The 27714-nt window shown below is 35.3% G+C and overlaps 1 protein-coding gene and 1 long non-coding RNA gene across 2 annotated transcripts in view; both read right to left on the bottom strand.

Moving 5' to 3' along the window:
* The window catches only part of LOC144367659 (uncharacterized), a 108175-nt gene that overhangs the window by 42465 nt on the left and 37996 nt on the right, over positions 1-27714 (bottom strand). The window lies entirely within an intron of this gene.
* LOC144367281 (cytochrome P450 3A4-like) lies at positions 923-27391 on the bottom strand. Its single transcript, XM_078023009.1, has 8 exons — positions 27348-27391; positions 24583-24646; positions 20799-20912; positions 9585-9696; positions 6065-6225; positions 5614-5840; positions 3483-3645; positions 923-1120 (listed from the first exon to the last, which is right to left on the bottom strand). The coding sequence occupies exons 1-8, from the start codon at positions 27389-27391 to the stop codon at positions 1031-1033; spliced, it is 975 nt and encodes a 324-aa protein (XP_077879135.1). The 3' UTR covers positions 923-1030.

The following is a 27714-nucleotide window of genomic DNA, read 5'->3' on the forward strand; positions in this document are numbered from 1 at the left end:
TCATACTGCACAGTGTCATTGAGATGCATTCAGCTGGGAGTAAGAGAAATGCTTTTGCCACTTGTATCTCCCACTTCATTGTGGTCTCTCTCTGGTTTGGGGCCTGCATCTTCTCATACATGAGGCCCAGGTGCCAGCACACTCCACTGCAATACAAAGTTGGTTCTGTGTTCTATAGCATCATTACTCCCACTCTGAATCCTCTGATTTATACTCTCTGGAATAAGGATGTAGCTAAGGCTCTGAGGAGAGTGTTGAGGAGAGGTATTATCACCCAATGACTACACCTGTAGTTGGCCCAAGTATAGAGTGTTATTATGGGTAAACCTCTAAGAATTTTCAAGAATCCAGATCCATGATGTACTTTGACTATCCCCAGAATAAAGTGGCTTATGTATATCTTCACTATATTAGCTTGGTTGCAGGAATTCAAGTAGCATTGTGTATGTGTCTATAATCCTTCAGAGTATTATGGAAACCCTCTATAAATCTCATTTAAGGTAGACATATGAAGTTCAGTGATGCTCTAAAAATATTAAGATAAATACATAAAGACCTTTTCTATCATCATGGCAGCAAAGACTATTTAGGGAGCACAAAATTAGAATGTGTTGATTAATATTAGAAACCTGTGAAGTAAAGCATGTTTTGAAAGAAAGAGTTGATGATAAAAAATTGTACTCAGATTTTTTTAGTTACTGAATTAGTGTTTAAGAATTTATAAGGGCAATATGAAGAGGTGAGGGTGCAGAGGTGGGTGGATAGAATCCCCCAAAAACTAGAGAGACTGAGTCTTTATATCTGGCACACAGATTGTCACCTTCTTTCCATCACACAACACATAATACTGTGCACAGACACTGAACAATCCCAGCAAAGGTCCAGCATCCCTAGTAACTCAAGAGCAGCCTCCATTCATAAATCCATCTTCAATACCAATTTTTATTCACAGAGAACATCAATATGTTTTTTGTTCTTAGATACATCTTTTTTGAAGAACAGAGCAGAGAAATTTAGAAAGATTTAGATTCTACTTTCCAGGCTCATCTCTTAACACAACCTTTAGAACAATGGGTTTTTCTGGTTGAAGAAATGGTGTCTTGCTTAATTTCAGAGGAATCTGCAAAAATTACACAAGTATATTTAGATGTGGTAAATGAAACCCGAACAACAGAAAGAATCAGAAAAGGTACATTTCAGACAATAAAGCTATACAAACATATAAAAACTACTTTCAGCCTCATGTGTCTGGGATTCCTTACATTTATTCTTTAAGCTTGGACAGTATTATAGAATGAAAGCATACATGCCTCTGTCCATTCAAAGAAGTATTTTATGAGCATATATTCTCTACCATCGCTGAGATAAAATAATGTTGGCTTGTGTTATTTTTTAAATTTTAGGAAAACAGGTGATGATGAGCCTGAGTGGTAGAACATTTGCCTAGCATATGTGATGCCCTTGGTTCCCCAGCAACACAAATAAAAAATTATCAGCAAAATAGATGAATTTGAATAATTTAAACTAGATTTTTAATATTATTTCAAACACTTTTTTGTAAAGCTAAATAAAGCAAACGTCATGAATGTTTGTTCAGGTTACTTTATGGATGGTTTACATAGGTAACCTTGACCAGGTTTTATAATTTGAATTCTATGAGCAGTCCTTCCATTCTAAAAGTCCAGGCATGCCTCTTTATAGAACCCATGAAGTTTAAAGTTAGAAAAGACCTTGAGGGAACAAGATGCTTTTTCCCCCTAAAGTTTCTCTTTGTCTTTGTAGTGCAAAAGGAGAACATTTGAGTCCTACAAGGTTTTGAGTATCCCTTTAGTCTCATTCTCATGGAGGAATTCTTTTGGTGTTGGGGGTACCTCCAATAGAGTAATCTTCTACACCCAAGAGAGAGAAGGGAAGACAATTGTCATGGAGATTGACAAGTTCCAATCTGGAAAATACTAGGAGTTTGAGAAAGTACCTGCCCCATCTCAGATGTACTAGAGACCTACTTTTTCTGAGAATTAAGTTGCTTCCTGCTTAGAGGGTAGCTACCTGACTGCCCTGACTTCTCAAATAAAATAATCACCACTTCTGTCTCCTCCTTTTCCATATGGAACACGAACAAATGGGAAAAAATTGCATAATAAATGATCAGTCCCTAGAAATAAGCCATATAGAACTTTGCTTTTTGTGACTCAATGAACAGTGTATTCTTCATAGGAGAGATTCCACATAGTTCCATAAATGTAACACATTACTGTTTTTAAATTGAAAATAGTTTACAAATATTTTCTGCATAGAGAGAAACACAAATATTAGATTAAGTTGACATTAGATTAGGAGAGATGGAGGAAGAGAGAGACAGAGAGAGAGAGAGGGAGAGAGAGAGAGAGGGAGAGAGAGAGAGAGAGAGAGAGAGAGGGGGGGGAGAGAGAGAAAGGTGTAATTTGTTAAATTTTAAAAATTTATAGAATCAAAAAATTGACAGCCATGTAGTATAAATCAGTGATAAGTCTCTCTTTAAATATTTCTTGAATCCATCCATGAACAAGTTTCCCTCTAAGTCACCATTGAGAGTTCATGAAGGGCAAAAATGAGATGATGTAGTTAAGTGGTAATGATGTAGTTAATATACAGAAAAAAATGGGCCTCCAAACGGGATGATTTTTGGACAAAATGGTAACTTAGATGATCATAAAAGTTTGGAGTAACCAATATCAAAAAACAAGAATGAATAGGTCTTTAATTGATGGGAGGACTCCTTAGAGGAGTTTGGGGATTGAAATAGAAGTTGAAAAATGAGAATAGAATGAGGAAAATGGAAAAATAAGATTCAAAGAATTACTATTGAAATGTAAAAGTAGTTTTTCTGCAAGAGAACTCCAGGAAGGTTGGATCAATTAAAAAAACACTGAACTGCATAAATCCTTCCTATCTTTAAGAAATAATTGATATTAATGTTTCTCAACTTTGTCTGAGAATGAGACCAACAGGGAGCTTTTAGAGTAAAACTCTATGCAAGTAATTTTAGAATTATAGACATGACCCAAATATCTTGTATTTTTAAAATTCTATATTATTTCAATGTTTAGACAATAGTTGAGAAAAACTGCCACAAAATTTCAATAAGTTCTGTTGAGAAAAACAGCACTAGACATCATCAAAACATGATTTTCACAGTTCAAAATTGAATATGTAAAGCAGCCTCATCCTCATTTGAATTAAAATCGAGTTTATACTTTGATAAAGTTCAAAAATACTGCACATAAGCATGTCAACCTAATCTCAATGGACTCTACTTCATCTTTAAACTCTGGGTGTTTTTAATAAAGCCACAGATATAGAGCTCCAAAACTGAAGACGCCTAACATTGCACAAGTGTCTCAAAAGAGATTATTTGAATGAACAAATACTTTTCTTTAAATAGGTTTCTCAAATAAAAGAAACTACCCACAAGACCTTACTTTTTCATAAAGTGTCCTGACCTGTGTTTCCTTACAATTATGGAAGGAGAAGTTCTGCAGTAATCTGATGAGAGCAAGTTTCATGTTCATGAGAGCAAACCTCATGCCAATGCAGTTTCTGGGTCCATTTCCAAAGGGCATGTATACGTAAGGATTGATGCTGACCTTGTTCTTCTTACTGAACCTGATTCCACAATAGTAAATAAAAACAAGTTATTAAGACATAAATGTATAAAAGCTACATAATTGGGGTTGTCTCCTAAACACTCATAAGCAGCAAAACACAGGATTCTTTTGTAGAATGGTCATTGAAATCCTGCTGTGACTTTGCTTATAAGAATTGAAACCTAAGGAACTTTTTCATTCTGTTACACTAGAGGAGCTCTCTGTCTTCTTAAGATGTGATGAAGGCTATTTAACAGAAAATATGTCTTTAAGTACTGAAATTATATTCATGATTGTGATCCATACGCAATCTGAAAAAATCAGAAAATGGGCTTATAAATGAATAAAGTGAGTTCTTGCCTCAACTCCCACTTCTGCGTTTTATATTTTTATTGATTAAGAAGGAGAAAATGCTCCCACTATAATTACCTCTCTTCTCTATACTCCTTTTTTCTCAATCTTCTTGTCTCCCTTCCTTACTCTTCCCAATTTCTCTCTTCCTCTACCTCCTCCTCATTCTTCTTTATTCTCCTACTCTTTCTGTCTTTGCCTGTCTCCCCATAGAATATCATCATTGTCTTCTGAGTCTGTCTCATCAGGTTACAAATAATTCCTTGAATGTTGAACCCAGGTTTTACTCAAATTGAGTCCTAGTTATTGGATTGCGTTAAGGAGAAAGTGTTGATTTGCAGAAAGTTATAATGACATTGTGATTGTTTTTAAATGTATTCTTATATATTTGAGAACATTTTGAAAAACTTATAGGTGATTGTGATTCAAAGTAACATGAAAGCTATTGCAAGGTGTGGTGGTGTGTGGAGGGTCTGCTGAGGTTGGTGAACAGTTATTTGGGCAGATGATGAGCAGATGAGGAAGCATTAAAAGCATTTTCTGAAGTACTTTCTTTAGATTATGCTTGTGTGTATGTCAAGTGTCCTCCATACAATACATCTTTGTAATTTTCCTCATCCTGGACTAGTCCCTGATGCAACTTAAGCACTTAGTATCTTATCACACCTCAGTGAATCAAAAAGATGTGTGATCTCTGATTTTTTATCTGTGAAGTTCAAAAGTTGGAAGTGATGAAATTGGAGGAAACTGGCACGGAGGAACTCATAACCAACAAGACTAGGTCACTCTAATCAAGAAGTATAAATTTAGTGGCCAAGAGAAGTCTTTATCCCATGCCAACTGACCCACCAGACACTACCCTGAAAACTTTCTCTATTTTCCTCTTAAGTACAACAACAGGAAAACAGTAACTTTTCAGAGTGCAAACTGTGAGGTTAGATAAAAATTTTCAGAAGACCAAGGTCAAGATATATTTAAGGATGAATATTTGAAGTGTCTTTGGGGCACGTTACTTGGCTTTGAAAGAGTCATCGACTGTGGAGAGTATGAGAAGCTGGTCCAGAACACTCTAGAGACAAGACTCAGAGAATCTGAGCTCTCTCCATCCGCAGTGAGGCTGCTTAAACCATCTGGGGGCCGGGGGGGGTTCTCAGCTCTTAACTTGTATTTAACAAATATGCTAGAGGAACCAGAAACCAATGTTTACTCCAATGGAAGATAGAAGTGCTTCCTAAAGCTGGTAGAAAATTCAACGAGATAAAGTGACCAGGACAAAAACCCTAAAACGATTAAAAAATGTAAGCACCTAATATAAGAGAGTGGTCAAGTGGCAGAAAGGTTTACAGATTACTATTAAATAAAATAAAAAACAGTTCAACATCAAATGAAATGTTATAGCATTTCTGCCCTTAAAAGCTACACATTTATATAAAAATGTCCATACTGACATTTATTACATTAATAATAGATAGGGCTTATCTTCATGTTCCAAGGCCTGAAATGGCTATAGTCATTTATTTTTTCTAAAGTTTGTTTCCTAAAACAATTACCACTTTGTAAAAGACTTCTTAAAATTTTTCTAAACAAGAAAATTTTAAAATAAGAGGCTGGATTTCCTTTCTCAAGAGCCCTATACCTTTCAGGGTAGAACTTTTCAGTTTCTGGCCAGTACATGGAGTTTTGATGAAGACTATATATTGGTATAGCCACGATTATTCCTTTGGGAATGAACACCCCATTGAGTTCAACATCTTTTTTACAGACTCTCACAATTCTCTCAACAGCTGGATATAATCTGAGAGTTTCATTCACCACCATGTCCAGATACTTCATCTCAAATAGTACATCATATGTAACAGGTGCCTGGCAAGAAAAAAATTTTTGTAAATTAAGTTTGGAAATTACTTAAAATTCTATTGACACAGTACACTGATGTTTTCAGAGCTCCTCAATTAACTCATATTGGTAAAATTCCATAGCATTTACAAAGCATTTAATAACCATCATGATTTTAGAACTTCCCAATGGCACACTGAGATGCCCAGAGATTTTACCTCTTCTCTTCCCTCCATGTGCCATTCACTCACCTTATTGGGCAAAGTCTCATCAACCTCCTGCTGAAGCTTCTTCTGGACATCAGGGTGGGTGGCCAGTACATACATAATAAATGAAAGAGTGGTACTAGTGGTGTGATAGCCAGCCAAAATAAAGATAATAGACTGCACTGCAATCTCTATATCAGATAGACCTTAAAGGAGAGGAAAGACAATTTAGGCTAAGCAGGTCCATACACACTTTACCATTTACATGAACATAAATCAGAATGATGATCCAAAATCCCATGAGGAAAAACTGGAAGAGCAATTCATAATGTTCCTCATTCTGCCACCCCTCCCCCACCATGAACACAACTGGGTGGTTTCAAGGGACAGTATGGATGTCAAACAGACACAGTATTTTTCAAATATGCCTTGCATATCATGAAAGTGATTTAGGTATAAATAGTGGGTAGCACTCTTCCCCTGGATAAAAATAAACTTACTCTATCGAGAATGTAGAGAGAAAAACCTTGAAAGCATTTGCAACACTTGCATCTTTGCAGGAAAAATAAAGGCCATGATTGACAGAACTATACTGAGCCACAGAGAAATTTTTCTACACAAATTGTGGTCCATGGACCAGCAGCATCAACAGCTTCAGGGAGCTTATTAGAAACACAGAAGCTCAAGAATTGCTCTAGAGCTACCAAATTAAAATCTGAACTTTCATGAGATGTGGTCAACTCTGTTCACAAACTAGTCTAAGAATCATCAGGTAATAGAAGAGCTGGGGCACCAGTCTTCAAAACGGATTATCTCAGGGTGTGCAGAAACTATACAGAGAAAAAAAAACCCAGAAGAGTAGTGATTAATCGGAGTCTAATGAGTGGTATTAAAATCACACAAGTAAGAATGTGTTCATACAAGAAATTAGGCAGAAACCATAGCACGATGGGGTTCAGTGAATGGAATTAACATTGCTTATCAATCTTGGGCTGAATGTCATCTTCCCTAGTACATGTCCCCTCTATTTGCTCAACTTCATAATCATTAAACAGCATTTGTAATAGAAGGTGTTGTTTCTCTTCACTTTTCTCCTGAAAAGTCACATTCAAGTATTCATCTCATTGATTGGAGAAATGATTAGGACTTTTTGTTACTCAAATATCTGAAAGAAACATGGTATACATTCCAACCATGTAATTCATAAAAAAAATTAATGCAAAATGAGTGTGAGAAAGATTTACATGGAATTCTAGCTTACAGAAGCTTTCTATGATGCTATTGTGGGAAAACCCAAACCGTGTTTTCCCCACTACTGGCATAAACCGAATGATACTGAAATAAAATTGGATTGTAAACTTAAGTTACAACTCTTCAGTACAATCTGGTAGACACTAACCATATGTGTCTATCTAAATTTAAATTTTAATAAATTAAATCTAAATAACAATAGAAAGTACACTTTTTCAGTAGCATTACCTAAATACCAAAAGCTCCACAGCCACGTGTCCAGTGCTTACTGTATGAACAATATGTATATTTAGTACTTCCTTCAACACAGAAGGTTGTAGTGGAATCAGGGAGAGGATTACTGTTTCAACCATGTATATGAACTCACATAGAAATATTTCTATTTCTCCGTCTGCACAAATATATTTTATTTTCATATCTTCTTTCAGACAAAGGATCTAGAAGAAACTAAAGTAGTAATGGTCACATTACACTTCCAGATTTTGGTTTCTAATACCATCTCTCACTTAAAGGAGCTAGGGCTTCTAGAATAAATGGGTGATTCCAGCCATGATCAGAGGAAATAGACAAGGAACCTAGAGTTTCTTGCACCAGAAAGCCAGCATGTTCTCTCAAAACAATATGAGAAAACATAAGCGATACTGTGTATGTTCCCAGAATGTGGATATATATATATCATTATATAGGTATCAAAACTGATAGAATTTACAAACTCAAGAACCCTTATGTTAACCTATGAACTTAGGGGTAACGTGACTTATCTGTCATTGATTATGGCGAATATATCATTTTGGTGAGGGATGTTTGTAATGGGGGCAATATATTAATTTAGAGAAAAAATGAATATGGGCAATCTCTATGCCTTCTTCTCAGTTTTGTTATGAAACTATAATTGCTATAAAATATAGTCAATTTTAACAATCAAAATATAAGATGAGAAAGAAGAGAGGGATGAGGAACAGAAGGAGGAGGGAGAAGTTGTTAAAAGACTTAAGCCCAAGAGAATTTGACCATCAATATAAAAAATTATAGCAAAAGAATAAATTCATAGTATATAACATCATAGTGACATAAATAAGAATGGAACTCTCTTACAATCTAATACCAACTCATAAATGTACAGTAGATGATAGAATGATAAAGACAGAAGTTTGTAAGCATCATAATACAAATGCTTTGTATCAAAAAAAATCCATGTATGATGAAACTAATTGGTAAAAGTATGCTGAGGAATAGGATGTTTACACAGTATCAGAGGTTTCCCCCACAACATTCTTGTGAATTACATGGGAAAAGTTAATTTTAATATCAGATGATGCTAGGGAACACATTTTCACTCAGTACTGCAAGTTACCCTCACCACTACTGGGACAGTGATCCTCCTGATTAGATGTACAAATGCAAATATCCAGGCAGAGGTTCTGATTCAGTGAATCTGAATGCGGCTGCGAATCAGCGATTGTTCTGATGTTGATGGTAAAAAGAAAACAGACTAACTTCAAGACTTAAATGCTTTCTCCTAGTTTCCATTCAATTTTTTAGCCTTCTTACAGCTGTATGATTCTAGACAGTACATTTGGGCACCATTTGCAATATCCAAATGTGTATATTCCTGCAATTTGGTGAAAATCTATTTTCTCTAGAAAACGTGTATATTTTCAGTATAATTTGCTCATTTTAATTTCACTATCAATTGATCATGAAACATTCTTTCTTACCTTGGTAGGACTCCTTGTCTTGGGAATTCTGGGAATCAATCATTAACTAGAGAAAATCAATGCGGTGCTGGAAGCAGAAATGGAAATGGAAATGACAAAATCAGTCATAAAGTCAGAAGTAAAACTGGAATGTAGCATTTCACCTCCCTTCTTAGAATATTGCTCCTTTTAATCTAGACGTCTGGCTAGGCTTGCACAACCCAACAGTGAACAATACATGCATGTATAAACCATGGAAAACAGGATATTTTCCTGAGAGAAATGCAGCTATGGTGTCCAATATCTGTTGGTCTTTGCTGTCCCTAATGCTGGGTTTGCCTCCTTCTCCTGTCACACCTTCTTGCCAAGGAAGTGGTCCTGTAATTCAATTTTTTTAGTTTGCCTTAATTCTTATTCAATGGTCACACTGAATACACTTGGTAGTTTTAAAGATGATTACTAGCTTTTGTTTGTGTATCATCAAATTTTCCACCCATTAGGTACATTATTCAATCTTCCGTGACACTTGGGGATGGCTGTCCTGCCTCCCTTACCTGGAGACATTTTTGTGCCGAACTCCAGGCAAAGCAGAATGCAAAGCTAGGTTAGCATATTACCTTGATGGTCACTGAAGAGCATAGCCTGTTTGTGGACAGGACAAGACTCAGATTTAACATACACATACTTGACCAGGTGCCCATTAGGACCTTCCTTTGAAGAATGTGTAAACTAAGATGTAAAGGGCTTGGAATTGTAATGATTGTTCACCAATATAAGATTTTGGGAATACTTTTAACAGTAAAATCATTTTGAAATAGGATTTTTATTTTGACAGTTTGCTGAATGGGAGGGAAATGATAAGGTTTTTATTTGAATGATATTTATTTCAAGACATAACATCACGTCTATTATTGTATCAAAAACTTTCAATCTTACTCATTATCAGTTTGCCTTTTTAAATTTGATCTTCATTCTAACCAAAATATATAAATTCTCCAGTGCAAATCTTAAAGTTTTCCATCAATTTTAAAAGATGTACAGAGGGGCTGGGGAATAAAGCTCAGTGATAACAGTATTTGCCTACCATATATGAGGCCTTGGGTTCAATCTCCAGCACCACTTACAAAATTACATGTATATTTATATATGCACAAGTCAGACGTAAACAGCAAATAAATGATCAGAAAGCGAACATCGTCATGTTACCACCACCAGGTTTTACCTTTTTTTTATCTTCTAGGCGTTTTTGTTTCATCCTCATTACAGCATTTTTTAAAAAAATACAGAGCACTTTTTGAAAACCTGCAGACATTTAATGCTTGAAACACTGGTCTAAGGAATGGAAATAGCACTATAAAGAAAGTGAAAGAAAAAATAAAGAGAAACCTTGATGAAAAGACAACATCCCAGGAGCATTGATCATTTTCTAAAAAATACAGAAGAGAAAAATCATCAGTTTTCTCAACCAGAAGCCATTCCCCGAGTGGCCGGTACCTGGTGTCTGATTCATGTCTGATCAAGTCCACTTCATACATGGGGTTGCAGCCACCATAGCAGGGGATCAGTGGCCCCATCAATGCCACTGAACAGAGCAAAGAAAGAGGATTAAATTCCCTGGCCCTTTACACTTTTGGGTAATGAAATAGGGTCTCTGGGTAAACCAGTCCATAGTCTGTGCTATAATTAATTATGCATTCTAGGAAAAGTAGGCAGCATAGGTACAATTTGGCCTATGTTTTTCAGCTGTCAAGAAATGAAACCAGAAATCAATAACAGATGGAAAATCAGGAAACTCAGACAAAAATGCAAATTAACCATAAAACTTCCAGATACAACTGTCAAGCATGAAAGATGGTATCCAAAGGCAACTAGAAGTTGTTTTTAGGTGAATTAAGGTGAATACATGTTATATCACACTTAGGAGAAGTAGCAAAAGCAGCGCTTATAACCATATAGCTACAGATTTATAGGTTTTATAAAAGAGAGTTCTCAAGTCAATAGTCTAAGTTAAATCATAAAATGATGAAAAGAGGAAATTAAACAAAAGGAAAGCATAAGGAAGAAAATCATAAAAACCCAAGTTGATACAAATGAAATATAATAGAAATAAAATTGACGAAAACAAAAGGTGTCTATAAGTCACCTACCCCTTTGAAAATGTCATAAAAATCACCAAAACATTAGCCAAATTGACCAAGAAATACAAAGGGATAACAGTTTCATATGATGATATTTCCTCTCAATATGTACTAGAAAGGGGCATCTGGATCAGAAGGTATATCTACTTTCATTTATTTTGGGGATCTTCACACTCTTTTCCAGAATGGTGTACATTTCCACCTACTATATGTAAGAGAACTTTTTCTCTACATATAGCCAGCATTTGTTATTTTTTCATTCATTCTTTCTCTTTTTTATAATGGTCATTCTTACCAGGGTGAGATAATGTCTTATTGTAGTTTTGATTGGCATTTCCCTGACACCAAGTGATATTGAATAGTTTTTTCATATATTTTTAAATCATTTGTATTTTTTTTTTGAGAAATAACTATTTGGAGCATTTTCCTATTTTTAAACTGGATAACTTGAGGGTTTTGGTCATTAAGGTTTTTAAAATTTGTTATATTATGGAAATATATATCATTTATAAATGTAATACTCTATAGATATATAAAACATACTTTATATAAATCTATTTTTATCTAAATGATTGGAACATCTGTACATCCAGATTTATTTGTATATTATTCTGAATACTTGAGATGTGCATTAAATCTAGGTATCCATCAATGCATGGATAAAGAAAGTGATATATATATATATATATATATATATATATATATATATATATATATATATATTTCTTATATATTATAATAAAAATTTATGTATTTATAATATATATTATAATGTGAAATATACATACACACACACATACATATATGCCCAATGAAACATTCATTCATAAAGAAGAAGGAAATCCTGTGTTTTGTAGCAAAAAGTAGATGGAATTAGAGGACATTCAGCTTATGAACTAAACTAGACATATTAATACAAGTACCACATGTTCTTTCTCATATGTGGAAGGTAAAATATTTGACCTGAATGTATAATAGTGATTATTGAAGGTTGGGAAGGGTTATGGCAGAAGGTAAATAATGAAAGGCTCTACTTCATTTGTGTATGCTGTGTACATGTGTTGAGACATCATATGGAACCCCATTTTTTGCATAACTCATACTTGTTAATTAAAAAATAAAATAAATATTAAAAAGAAATTAATGCAATGAATAGCAAGAGAAATAAAAGAAGAAATTATTACTAACATTGGAGATGGATTTTAAGTAAAATTTTAACAATTCGATTGTTCTTATATTTTTGTGCAGAAAATCCTTAAGGCATAAACTATAGAAATTGATTGAGAATTAAATATACAACCTGAATAAGCTTGTAGAATGTAACATGATTGCATTAGAAATAGAAAATTATTCACAAATACAAACCCAGATCTGGATTGTTTTAGTAGTAGATTCTATGAAATAAAGTACAAATAACAATTACTCACAAACACTTCCAAAATTAAAATAGCATTTCTAAATATATTCTAAAAGGCTAGTATTACCCTAATACTAACACAAAGCAAAGACAACAAAAAAAATGCTGTGTAATACACCAAATCCATGAAATAAAATTCAACACAGAGGATTGTTTCAATTGATACAGAAAAAAACATTTGATAAAAATCAAAACCACCCCTGCTCCTAGAAAAATAATCCTCAAAACCATTCTTTTGTGATAAAACTCTCAACAAATTAGAACAAAGATGAAATTTTGTAAACATGATAAAGGATATCTATGAAAACTTGTAGGTTAATATTTCACCCCAAATTAAGAACATGACAAGCATCTCTCTCTCTCACCACTTCTCTTGGAGTACTGTAAGTAATAACAAGTTCACCAGCATTTCAATATGTAAGATCAGTACACAAAATTAAACTACATTTCTATATATTGTAATAAGCAACCCAAAAGAAAAACTAAGAAGTTAAAAAAATAATTCTATATTCAATGTCATTAAAAAGAATAAAATACTTAGGAATCAATTTAACACAAGTGGAAGACAAGCAGAATAATAACTACAAAATACTGTTGAAATATAAGAAAAAGGATCTACATGACTAGAAAAACATCTCAGGTTTGTGGATCAGAAAACTTAATATTACCCAAATGGCAATAGTATTGAAATTGTTTTGCAGAACCTAATGCATTTGTAACAGAATCTTAGCTGGCTTCTTTGAAGAATAGGCAAGTGGATTTAAAATTCACATAGAATTCAAGGGGACACAGAATAGCTAAAATGATGTTGGAAAATTAGACTAAAGTTGTAGGACTCACTTTTCTTGATTTTAAAACCTACTCCAAAGCAAAAATAAAATGTGATCCTGGAAGATGGGTAAACATATAGATAAATGGAATAGGATTTAGAGTCCAGAAATTAACCCACATGTCTATGGCCCATGGAATTTTGAGAAAGGTGCCATGGCCATTAAATGGAGCAGACACCAAAAATGGTGATGAGAGAACTGGATAGCCACATTCAAAAGAATAACATGTTGACCTCACCTGGTCCTGTATGTGAAACTTGAATTAATAAGGTTGGGCAACCTAAATATAAGAGCTAAGCTACAATTTTTAGTAGTAAACCATAAAAAGTGTGTACGTTCATGTAGTTTCTATCAATGCTTAGATTTGATACTTAAAGCACAAACAATAAAAGAAAATTACATAAATCATATATCATTTAAATATTAAGTTTCCAAGACCTGTTGAGTTTTTAACATTTATATAAATGGCATCAAATTCATTGCATCTATGTCAATTGCTTTTCTTTTGTGAACACTACAGCGTTGAGATTAATACATTTTAATATTTTGAAATCCAGCTTATTCATTGTAATGATTAGGATATGTAGTACCTCCCATGATAGGAATAAACTGCAAAAAACTAAAAACTTTGTGCTTCAATAGAAACTATCAAGAAAGTAAAAAGGTATCTATAGAATGGGAAAAACATGTTACAAATCATAATCCGGTAAGGTAGGCAGAACTGTGACCACCGACAGAACAGTCCCAGCGGCCCGTGGAGGGGCAGAGCCACCAAATGTGCCTGCAAGGTAGGTGGGCCTGTGACCCACCTGCAAAACAGGCCCAGCGGCCTGCAGAGAGACAGAGCAATGCCCACACCTGCCTGGTAGGCAGACCTGCTACTGACTGGCAGAACAGGCCCAGCGGCCTGCCAGTGTGGTAGACACATTGCCCCAATTGGAGGAGGGGCACAGCCGCCCATTCCTGCGAGGGAGACTTTGCAACTATACAAGAGCAATATAAATATATAGGGGAAAAATTCAATAACACAACAGTTTCACGAAGCAGAAAGAAATGTAAACAGTATGAAAAGACAAGGGAAGAAAGGACAACAAGCAATGCAAGTCAAGTCAACGTTAAAAGAGGTAATATCTGCAGCAGATGAAATGTCACATAAAGAATTCAGGATATACATGCTTCAGATGATCTGGAGTCTCAAGGAAGACATTAGACAGCAAAATCAGACAATGAAAGATCACTTCCACAATGAATTACATAAACAAATCCAAGAAACACAAGATCAACTATACAGGGAGATAGAGGTTATAAAAAACAAACAAATAAAAATTCTATAAATGCAGGAAGCAATGAACCAACTTAAAAACTCAATTGAGAATACTACTAGGAGAGTAGAACACTTAGAAGATAGAATATCAGACAATGGAAGACAAAGTATTTCAACTTGAAAAGAACATAGACAGCTCAGCAAGGTTATTAAGAAACCATGAGCAGAATATCCAAGAAATATGGGATAACATAAAGAGACCAAACTTAAGAGTCATTGGGATACAGGAAGGTATAGAAGTCCAAACCAAAGGAATGAGCAATCTGTTCAACAAAATAATATGAGACAACTTTCCAGACTTGAAAAATGAGACAGAATCTCAAATCCTAAAAGCCTACAGGACGCCAAATGTGCAAAATCATTAGAGATCCACACCTAGACACATTATAATAAAGATGCCCAACATACAGAATAAGGAGAAAATTTTAAAAGCTACAAGAGAAAGAAAGCAGATTATATTTAGGGGTAAACCAATCAGGATAACAGGTGATCTTTCAACACAGACTCTGAAAGCTAGAAGATCCTGGAATAACATATTTCAAACACTGAAAGAAAATGGTTTCAAATAAGAATTGTGTATTCAGCGAAATTAAGCTTCAGGATGAAAGATGAAATTAAAACCTTCCACCATATACAAAAGTTAAAAGAATTTGCAGATAGAAAACCATCTCTCCAAAACATCCTCGGCAAAACATTACAGTAAAAGTAAATGGAAAATAACAATGAAAACCAACAGTAGGAGGTATTATAGTAAAGGATGGAAAAATAATCAAAGAGGAAAACAAACCATGTTTAGTAATATAAATAAACAAATATGGCTCGAAGAACAACCAATGTCTCAATAATAACCCTAAATGTCAATGGCTTAAACTCACCAATTTATGTATATCAGCTACAAATCTTCTGAAATGGAAATGAGGACAACCTCTCCATTCACAGTATCCTCAAAAAAAAAAAAAATACTTGGGAATCAACCTAACAAAAGAGGTGAAAGACTTTACAATGAAAACTACAGAACCCTAAATTGAGAAATAGAAGAAGATCTTAGAAGATGTAAAAATATACCCTGTTAATGGATAGGCAGAACTAACATCATCAAAATGGCGATATTACCTAAAGTTCTTTATAGGTTTAATGCAATGCCAATCAAAATCCCAACAGCGTTTTTGCAGAAATAAATAAAGCAATTATGAAATTCATATGGAAAAACAAAACACCAAGAATAGCAAAAAGAACTCTAAGCAGGAAGTGTGAATCAGGCAGTATGGCGATACCAGACATCAAACTATACTACAGAGCAATAGTAACAAAAACAGCATGATACTGGTACCAAAACAGACGGTGGACCAATGGTACGGATTAGAGGACACAGAAACCAATCCACAAATCTAAAACTATCTTATATTTGATAAAGAGGCTAAAAGCATGCAATGGAGGAAGGATAGCATCTTCAACAAATGGTGCTGGGAAAGCTGGAAATCCATATGAAACAAAATGAAACTAAATCCCTTTCTCTCGCCATGCACAAAAGTTAACTCAAAATGGATCAAGTAGATTGATATCAAATCAGAGACATGGCGTCTGATACAAGAAAAAGTTGGCTAAGATCTACGTACTGTGGAGTCGGGCTCCAAATTCCTCAATAGGACACCCATAGCACAAGAGTTAATAACTAGAATAAACAAATGGGACTTACTCAAAGTAAAAAGTTTTATCTTAGAAAAAGAAACAATAATAGAGGTAAATATGGAGTGTACATCCTGGGAACCAATATTTACTCCCCACACTTCAGATAGAGCCCTAATATCCAGAGTATACAAAGAACTCAAAAAATTAGACAATAAATATCAAATAATGCAATCAACAAATGGGCCAAGGACCTGAACAGACACTTCTCACAGGAGGACATACAATCAATTAATAAGTACATGAAAAAATGCTCACCATCTCTAGCAGTCAGAGAAATGCGAATCAAAACCACTCTAAGATACCATCTTACTCCAGTAAGATTGGCAGCCATTATGAAGTCAAACAACAAGTGCTGGTGAGGATGTGGGGAAAAGGATACACTTGTACATTGCTGGTGGGACTGCAAATTGGTGCATCCAATTTGGAAAGCAGTATGAAGATTTTTTGGAAAGCCGGGAATGGAACCACCATTTGACCCAGCTATTCCCCTTCTTGGTCTATTCCCTAAAGACATAAAAAGAGCATGCTACAGGAACACTGCTACATTGATGTTAATAGCAGCACAATTCACAAGCAAGACTGTGGAACAAACCTAGATGCCCTTCAATGGATAAAAAATTGTGGCATTTATACACAATGGAGTATTACTCTGCATTAAAAAATGACAAAATCATAGAATTTGAAGTGAAATGGATGGCATTAGAACAGATTATGGTAAGTGAAGCTGGCTAATCCCTAAAAAACAAATGCCAAATATTTTCTTTGGTATAAGGAGAGTAACAAAGAACAGAGTTGGGAGAAAGAGCATGAGAAGAAGATTAACATTAAACAGGGGTGAGAGGTGGGAGGGAAAATGTAAGAGAAGAGAAATTGCATGGAAATGGAAGGAGACCCTCATGGTTATACAAAATTACACACAAGAAGAAGTGAGGGGAAAGGGGAAAAAAGGGGGAGAAATAAATTACAGTAGATATGGTAGAGAGAGAAGATGGGAGGGGAGGTGATGGGGGATAGTAGAGGATAGGAAAGGCAGCAGAATGCAACAGACACGAGTATAGCAAAATGTAAAACAGTGGATGTGTAACCTATGTGATGCTGCAATCTGTAACGGGGTAAAAAATGGGAGTTTATAAGCCACTTGAATAAACCTGTGAAGTATGATATGTCAAGAACTATGTAATGTTTTGAACAACCAACAATAAAAATTAAAGAATAAAAAGCAAATCATAATCTGGTAAGAAACTATGTAAAGAATATATGAAAAAGTATTTTTTCAATTAAATTATTTAAAAATCATTTTTTTCTTTTATTTTTAATTTGTTCCAATTAGTTATACATGATAGTAGAATGCATTTTGACACATTGTACACAAATGGAGCTCAAGATTTCCTCCCTCTTATTGTACATGGTACAGACTCACACCAGTAAAATTTTTAAACTTCAAAACAAAAAGACAAATGCTTCAGGTAATTGTGGGCAAAAGATATACATAGTTAATCTTAAAAATAGTGAATCTGACTTGTCTTTCCTGTGTACATAAATGAACACCTCATAGTGAATCTCCACATCATGTACATACACAAGCCTGGGATCCTAATTAGAATAAGGTATACTTTATGTTTTTATAGATACGTCATGCATATCTAACAAGAACAAATAAAAAGTGATTAACATTGCTTGTTATCAGTAACAAACAGGAAAATGCAAATCAAAACCACATAAGATGCCATCTCACATCTACTAAAACGTCTGAAATAAAAGATGGAAACAGGAAGTGTTAGGAAATAAGTGAAGTAATTGGAAACTTCATACATTTTTGGTAAGAATATTAAATGGTACAGTTATTATGGAAAACACTGACAAAAGTACTTTGTAAGGCAGAAATTTCACTCCTGAGTATGTACTCAGATGAAATTGAAAACCAGAGTTCACAAACAAGTTTCACACTAATGTTCATAACAGCACCATTCATAATAGCCAAAAGGTGGAAATAACATAAATGTCTATCAAATGATGAAAAGATAACTAAATTGTAGTATATCTATACAATGGAATATTATTTGGCCATAAACATGAAGTACTGATATATATTTCACTTAGAAACAGAATGCTAAATGATATCACTTTGCATCTCAAAAGACCACATATTACATGTCTCCATTTTTATAATGTATACATCATATGAAAAGCTAAAGAGATAAAAAATAGAGTAGTGTTTGTTTAGAGTAAATGATTTTGAAAGCTGACAGTTAAAAAATAATGAGTTTTCTGATTTTGACAATGGTGATTTAACATGCTAAAAATTATGGAATTTTACATTTTAAGGAATCATATAGTATGTAAATAATATCTTAATAAAGTTGTTATTTAAAAAAAATAAATGATAATCCACATACTAATTATAAGAAAAAACGGATGGAGAAATTCTGAACCAAGGATGTTCTTGGCTTTTTTCACAAATGGATCTTGTGGATTGTTGAGGGAATTGATATTAACTCCAAAAGAGGTGCTAATGATCACATCCATGATGTAGCTCCCAAACATTCTGAGTAAAGATAGAAATGTAAAATTTTAATATGTATTGCTTTACTCTCCTACTACACATGCTGGAAGAAGTGATATGAGCACATTCAAACACTTTCAGAAATATCTGTTGATAAAATGGCTAAGTCCATGCTCCTATCAAATACCATGAGGCAGCTGCCCCTGTGCCAGAGGAGTTAGGGACACTAGGGTCGTGAGCTCAAGGAGATCAGTCACAGAGAGACAGACACCCTTAATCAGACAAATTACATCAGTTAGTGGAGTGAAGACGATAAAAGATGATTAAATATGGAGCTTCAGCAGGACCAGGGTGGTATAATTGACTCCTGGTAGGGGATCCAAGATAGGTGACCTTGACCTAGGTCCTGCCTAAGCACAGTCTGTGCCCAAAGCTGATTCCTCTCTAGCACATCATATACCAGCAACACTCAGTTCTGAGAGGACGAAATATCATCTCCCCTTCTCTGCACCCACTGCTACAGCTCCTGAGAGGTCCTGAACTCCAGGACCTAAAGTGGCCCAAGGACAGAATCTCGCAAAAGAAAATGAGAAAGAATATCCTCAGTTAAAACATTGAAAATCTCCTCAAAATGTACTTGGATGTGCTCACGACTTGGTGAACGTATTCTCTCAGATTTTTTATGACAATATCAGTGGTTGTTCATGGATCAAAATAAACCATTTTTTACAACAAATGATATGGTAGTTGTAATCTATATCCTTTCAGGACCTTATCTCTGTTGAGACTGGATGAAGAAGTGAAGAGAATATTTCATATTTCGTATTTTGCTGATATTCTCAGTGCAACCATGAATAGAGTTGTTGTTCCATAGCTTGCATTGTATTTTTATTTTTTAAATAATTTATTTTTAGTTGTAGAGGACAGCATGCCTTTATTTTATCAGTTTATTTTTATGTGGTGCTGAGGATAGAACACAGTGCATTACACATGCTAGGCAAGTGTTCTGCCACTGAACTACAACCCTAGCCCTGGGTTATATCTTTCTATCCCTTCTCAATAGGTTCTGGAAACTTACCCCCATCCAACATTTCCTAGGCTCTACCCTCAACTTCTGAGTGATCATGTTCTTCATTGTAAAACATGTGTTTTGACTTACATAATATCCACATTGATGATCAAGCAGATAAACTAATTCTATTTTTGTACACAGATGTCTCAGCACCCTGCCTCATCCTAGGAGCCTCTTCTCCTTGGGTGGCACATATTGGTTTTGATACCCCCACACTTACTTTTGTCTGGTCAGGGGAGTAGCTCAAGAGTGGTAATTTCAGTTCCCTGGAAGGCTGCTGGAAGGTCTTAAAACAGCTCAGAACCCCAGAGCTGGCTGCTACTTACTCCTTCACAGTGACAGGCTCGCCTTTTTTCACTTCCTGGCTCAGGCAGTTCACCAATGTGTTTCCATATTGGTTAATGATGGGGAACATCTAAGCACAAACACAACTCCACCCACAGTTAAAGGTGAATCGAGTCCCCAGGCTCTGGTTTTCCCAGGATTATAAAGTATGAGATATTTATAATGAATCAAATAATATCTCTTTTAAGACATAAAGACAAAAGGTGATTTGAAATTATTAATTAGTTATTTTTATTTATACATAACAATGTTTCTGTTTGACATAATTATAAAAGCATGGAAAAATAATTTGTTCTAACTCAGTTCCAATACTTCCCTTTTCTCTCCTCTTTCCTTCCCTCTGTTCTCTTCCTTCTACTCTAATGATCTTTCTGATATTTACTTTTAGTTTTTTTTAATTAGGAATTTCAAACTTAACTGAATATTCTTTGGAAAACAATGATGTTCTCACGTATGTCCCATCCCCAAATCCTTATTTTAGTTTCTAACTAAAGTCCTCTTAGTTTTTATTACCTCCTTGAGTTTCCCACTAGAGAAAACTGGCAATAGCAAGACTCGAAGTCTCTTCCACTCTTCATCCCATGCCGCAAAAAGAGCTTTTTTCATAAATCCCAATGGCAAAACTACCTGAAGTTCACAAAGAAAAAGACATTTTATATAAGGTATGTTTTGTAAGTCTCCACATTGCAGAAAACTTGTTAAACAGGCATCAGTTTTTTTAATCAGTTATTTACTGAGTGTCTACTAGAGGGAAGGCCCTGTGCTAGATGCTCCATAAACTTTTATCCCAAATTCCTCTTCTCTTGTGAGGGTAGAGGGGGTACCCAGCCACCAGATGTGTGTTCAGTATTTATATTCCAGCTGCTGTGTAAATACAAAGGCCCCTCATGGGAGGTAAACTGTTCTCCTAGGAGACAGAGAGCATTATGACCTAGGGCAGCCTACACAGACAGCACAGGAAAAAAAAATGATTGATGACAGTCTTTCAGATAACCTTAGAAAACTAGGTTGCCCAGACCATTTATGCTTTTCCGTATACATACAGCATAAATATCTTGCAAGGGATGCCAAGATATAGCCACTTAAAAATAGTAGCTAATAACTTAAAAGATTAGGAACTTCTTCTCAATTCTGAAAAAATAATGCAATTATGTGGAAGTCCTTTCTTTTGAATCATCCCCCACTACACATACATGGCGGGACAGAAAGAAAGGAAAAGATAATTATGTTTCCCATCTTGACACTGGCCTTTCAATTCAACCTGCTCAAAGCTGTCATTCAGCTTTCAACACTATGTTTTGTTTATAAAGGTATACATGCAGTGTTCGTTCATGATGAAAGCTCAAAACACTAGGAAGAAAAAAAAAAACTTCTTCAATCTGAAAGAGACTCTATATACTTAAAAACCCAACACCAACAACTAAGACCTTCAGCTAACATAACATTTATTGGTGAAATGGTGAATCAAAAAAACATTAAAAACACAATACTATTCACTGTCACTCCAAAGAAAATGAAACACATTAGGAACAGATATAAAAACAAGTACAGGATTGCTATGCTGGAAACTATAAAATGTTGATCAAAGATATTAAAGAAAATCTCAAGAAATGGAGAAGCATGACATGGATTGAAAGATTTAACCCAGGAAAGACACAGATTTTCTTTAAATTAATCTATAGATTTGATTGAATTCTTATCAAAATCTCACCAAATGAGTTTTCACAGACAAGCTTATTCTGAATTTGTATGAAAAATTAAAGGACCAACATAAATAAAGTGGGAGAGCTGGGGATGTGGCTCAAGTGGTAGCTCGCTCCCCTGGCATGCATGAGGCCCAGATTCGATCCTTAGCACCACATACAAACAAAGATGTTGTTTCTGCCGAAAACTAAAAAAATAAATATTAAAAATCTCTCTCTCTCTCTCTCTCTCTCTCTCTCTCTCTCTCTCTCTCTCAATAAATAAATAAATAAAGTGGGAGTGAAACAGACAAACTGAGTCAGTCTTAGCAGGTTAACAAACATAACAGAAAATTAGGAGTTAAACTGTATGGTAGTCTCTAATGCTAACTTAACACATCAGGAGACAGGAGTTTGAGAAGTCAGCTCAGCATTCTGAGGCTATGAAGTAATCAGAAAAACCAAGAAGCCAGAGGCAAAGACCAGGTCATTAATATAAAACCCACTGAGAGAGGCCACTAGTCGGCCCTGTTCTGATAATACTACTAGAGAATCCCCCAAATGGGGTGTTACATGTTTTTGAACTGAGGGGTAAATGCATGAATAGAAAAGTTAAGATGGTAATTTCTTGGTTTAATATATATATATATATATATATATATATATATATATATATATACATATATATATATATATATATAGTTGTAGATGGACACAATAAAGATTTTTTGTTTTTGTTTTTATATGTGGTGCAGGGGACTGAACGCAGCACTTTACTCATGTTAGGCAAGCACTCTACCACTGAGCCACACAACCCTGGCCCCAAGATTATAGCATATTTTTTCCTTTGCTTTATTAACATTGTCACCATCCCCCAAGGTAGGTACTTAAAATGGTAATGAGACGCATTGCAAGAAAAAACACAATGGAGAGAAGAGCACAGGCACAACTAAAATAAAACAGAGTGAGAAATAGACACACCCTATCAGCCAAAATAAATGTTTGACAATGGTGAAAACAGGATGAATAGAGGGAGGACAGATTTTCTAAAGATGGTACTGAAACAACTGGAAAGCCACAGGCCAACAAAACAAGACAACAACAAGAAATGAACTCTCACCATGTTTTACAATGAGCATGACTCAGATCATAGGTTTTTATGTAAATTGTAAAGTCTATAACTTTTAGGAGAGAAATAAGAACAACATAGAAATCAGAGGCAAAATTTTTCATGTATTAGCCTCCCCCATAAAAGACAATGTTTGCTCTTATGGAGACCCTGTTAACAGGAAAAGACAAGTGATCCATCAGGACTTGAAAAGACTAGCAAGAGGGAGCCTTGGGGAACACTGAATCCTAATAAAGCTGATGATCATATGGATTTATCCACAGCAGCAACTTTGTCCAAATGTACATAGGCACACATGTACATGGGCAAATAAAACTGGTTAAATTTAAAAAAGTTCTGTGGATTGTATCGATTTCAATTTCTGGTTACTGTAGTAACAGGAATAGACTACATTCAGAGATAATTAATATGCTATTCAAAGTATGTCAATTGGGAAAAACAGAAGAAAAGTTATATGAAACCTTCCTGAACAGTTTTGGAGAAAATTTCTGTGAAGCTGTGATTACTCCAAGACACAAATTTAATCAATAAATATTTGTATTTTTTAAGATGACCTGAACATTCACCTCACAGAAAATGACATACACTCAATCAACAAATATATGAAAAACTATTCATCATCTCTAGCAATCAGAGAAATGCAAATCAAAATCATTATCATGTCACTCCAGTCAGAATGGCAATTATTATGAAGATAAACAACAATAAATGTTGGAGAGCATAGGGAAACAATGGCATACTCATACATTGTTGGTGGGATTGCAAATTGATGCAGCCAATATGGTATGTAGTATGGAGATTCCTTGGAAATCTGGAAATGGAACCATCATTTGACCCAGCTATCCCTCCCCTTGTTCTATACCCAAAGGACTTAAAATCAGCATACTACAGAGACACAGCCACATCAGTGTTTTATAGCAGCACAATTCACAATAGCAAAACTGTGGAACCAACCTATATGCTCTTCAGTGGATGAATGGATAAAAAGGGGAGTGGGAAATATATACCCAATGAAATTTTACTCCACAATAAAAGAGAATGCAATCATGGCGTTTGTAGGTAAATGGAGGGCATTGGAGAAGATAATGCTATGTGAAGTTAGCCAATCCCCCAAAAAACAAATGCTCGAATATTTTCTCTGATATAAGAAAGCTGATTCATAGTGGGTTAGGGAGGGGGAGAATGGGAGGAATGGATGAACTCTAGATAGAGCAGAGGGGTTGGAAGGAAAGAAAAGGGGTGGGGGTTAGCAAAAATGATGGAATGTGATACACATCATTATCCAAAGTACATGTGTGAAGACATGAATTGGTGTGGACATACTTTATATACAACCATAGATATGAAAAATTGTGTTATATATGTGTGATAAGAATTGTAATGCATTCTGCTGTCATTTATTTTTAAAAAATTAATTAAAAAAAAGAAATTTATAAAACTGAATGCTTACCAGTAGATTTGTAAAAACAGAATAATATTTTTTTACCAGCACTGTTTTGATCATCTCTGGATCCGTAATAACCAAAACAGGCTGTTGACCATCATAAAATCTGTGTTGGGAAAGAAGAGCTCATTAAACCTACTAAGCCATATTCTTCAGTTAGAGCAACACCCAGGAATCCAAACTGATATTCCATAATCCATATGCCTGACTGTAGAATGCACAGTGACACTAGATACAAGTTCAAGGTAGGTGATGACACACAACGAGATTCTGGCTATATAAAATGAAAGTCATGTAACTGAAACAGGGAAGAGATATTTAAAGATGAAAAAAATTCTTTCTTAGAAGACCCTGGTCGGAGATGTCTAAATGGTGCATACATGTTTTCTCATTCTCCAGTAATTTTGTATTTAAAAATATTTCATAATCAGTGAAGTTTTAATCTGCACTTCTCTAGTTGTAAGATATGTTGAACATTTTTTCATATATTAATTGATAATATTTATTTCTTCTTTTGAGAAGGGTCTGCTCAGTTCTTTTGCCCATTTATTGATTGGGTTATTTGGTTTTTTGGTGTTAAGCTTATTAAGTTGTTTGTATATTGTGAATAGTAACACCATAAATGAAGTGCAGGGGGCAAAGATTTTATCCACTTCTGAAGGTTCTCTTTTTATGCTTTAATTGTTTCTTCTGATGTGGAAGTATATTAAATTAGAGAAAAATAGACAAGTAAATTATTAAGTTCTTACAAGTGCTTAAGATACAAGAGATGGCTGGGGTTGTATCAGTGGGGACTCAGCCCTGTGTGCTCTTTCCACTCAACAACATGGCCTTTATGAACCATGCCAGTTAGGTAGGATGATGTGGCCAGCTCTGCTGTTTTGAGGACTTGATGAGAGAAGATGAAGAGGGAGGAAGACGCAAAGCCTTCTCCCATTTGCTTATAGTACACAAGAACTACAATAATACCTCTGGAGCTGTTTTCACCAAGCTTTATTAAGAAAATGGCTACTGAAATTAGCTGATTTCACTCTATCAGATTATGAAGTACATAATCCCATGGGAACACAGTGGTTTAAAATGAACTGGCCATCCATTCTTTAAAGTCAGTAGAATGAGGTAGGCAGAGAAATCCCTGTGTACACTTCTAGTGAAAACTCCTAATTGACAGGGAAAAACAAATGAAATCCCCAAGATTTTACACTTGCAGAGAAAGATAGAATAAAAGAAAGCAGAGGTCAACTCATTTCCCAATCTGTTCATCTCTTTCTCAGCTTTTCTTTCAAATGTACATAATAACCCTCAAATTTATATAAACATCACTTTTATTCAATGTGGCAATCTTGAAAGGAGATTAAGCCATGCATGGTGTACATTTTAGGAATGTCAGACTTAATGCCTCCTATGCAGTATTAAAGGCTCCTAATGAAGAAAAAAATGGGAAAGGGAGTAGAGGCTGGGCACTGGAGAGAAGGTGAGGCCAAGAGTTTTTGGGTTATCAGAGACTGAGAAAAAGTCAAAAGTATGACATTCTTGGCCATGAACCTTGACACCTGGTGAAATATGGGACCCTTGGCAGGAGGAGGAACATCTAAAAGCTTTATGATAATTAATTACCAGTAATAGCTCTGGGCTGGCATTGTCCTCTTGCCCTGGAGTGCCTCATCCAACAAGTCTACCCAAGAGACATTTCCAAAATACTCACCCCCACATTTTCCCATACTTTTCATGACATTGGATGTCATATTGCCAAAAACTCTGGGAGGAGAAACAAGAGAATTTATATTGTTATTTTGAAAATATTGAACTCTGCTTCTAATTTAGGAACCAATGATTAGAATCCCTTGAAATCAGACTGGAATATGGTCCATCACTGGCAGTTAGAGGGAAGCTCTTATTCTAAGACATCCAAAGGCACAGAAGTGAAAATAAATGGGATATTAGTGTTGAGAGCCACAGTTTAGTCAGAAAGATACCTGGCATTTTGCTAGAGGGAATGGTTAAAAGATGACCCTGCTCTGGGATTAGGGCTGATCTGGGATTATGGCAGATCCTACTGCCTCTGGCGCTTGCTACTTTGGAGTTCCCCTTGAGTTCCCACAAGGTTCAGAGAGAATCGGACACCTGGAGCCCTGTGGAGGGAGTGTGTTCCTGGGAAGTGTGTGTAGAGTGCTGGTGAGAGTTCAGAAATAAAGATTTGCTGTTTGAACCCACAAGGCTTTGTGGTGGCTTCGTTAATTTGTGCCCAGCCAGACTGTGGAACATTAGAAAGGGGAATTTAGAGTTCATTTTGAATTTTCTTGAAGTATTGTACATATTAAAGAAATTATCCTTTTCTTTTTTTAGGCAAGGTATTGCCATGTTTCCTATAATGACCTTGAATTTATGATTCTCCTGCCTCAGCCTCCAGAGTGGTTGGGACAACAGGTGTGTGCCACAGTTTCACTAGTTGTCTTTGAGTAGGAATATGAAGCAAGTATAGTTTTCTGTATCATTTTCTCATGTGCATGGACTGTTTCTGAAATCCTGCCAACTTTGAATCATTCCCTCCACCTGGATGTGAAAAAATCAAAGCTGAGAGAAAGTGAGTGAGTTTCCCAGGAACATTTGCAAGAACACTTCACTCATTTTTCCCCAGATCTTTTTCATTTCTCTCATGAATCTCCCTATAATACTGGAAAAATTAAGAAATTCAAGGCACCAACCACCTCTAAGTTGACCATGTTGATGTGATTAGTTTAGCTGGCTATTTCACTACTGTGACCCTGACAACAACCATGTATAAAACTAAGATTTACTGGGCTCACAGTTTCAGAGGTCTCAGTTCATACATGGCTTTCTCTGTTGCCATGGTCTGTGGTAAGGCAGAATAACATGGCAGAAGAGTGTGACAGAAAAAAGCAGTTCAGGACATAGCACCATGAAGCAGACAGAAACTTCACTAACCAGGGACAAAATGTATACCCTGAAGCCAGGCCCCCAGTGACCCACCTCTTTCACCACTATCCTAACTGCCTCCAGTTGCCTCCAGTTAATCCTTACTGAGGAAATAGTGTACCAAGTAGATTAAGGCTTTCACAATTAAATCACTTTATTTCTGAACTTTCTTGCAATTCCTTACACATGAGCTGCTGAGGGACACCACGACCATAACAGTGATTCTCATGTATGTTG

This window comes from Ictidomys tridecemlineatus, chromosome 10, assembly GCF_052094955.1.
Source record: "Ictidomys tridecemlineatus isolate mIctTri1 chromosome 10, mIctTri1.hap1, whole genome shotgun sequence".
Classification (NCBI taxonomy): Eukaryota; Metazoa; Chordata; class Mammalia; order Rodentia; family Sciuridae; genus Ictidomys; species Ictidomys tridecemlineatus.

What these genes read in the sequence shown, in the direction of transcription:
- LOC144367281 (XM_078023009.1), bottom strand. Translation starts at nt 27,391, where the DNA reads ATGGCAACAGAGAAAGCCATGTATGAACTGAGACCTCTGAAACT. An exon ending in GCTCTTCAGTGACCATCAAG is followed by an intron (nt 6,226 to 9,584) that starts GTAATATGCTAA and finishes CTCTCCTTTAAG; the next exon opens with GTCTATCTGATATAGAGATT. An exon ending in ATAATTGTAAGGAAACACAG is followed by an intron (nt 1,121 to 3,482) that starts GTCAGGACACTT and finishes TAATTTTTGCAG; the next exon opens with ATTCCTCTGAAATTAAGCAA.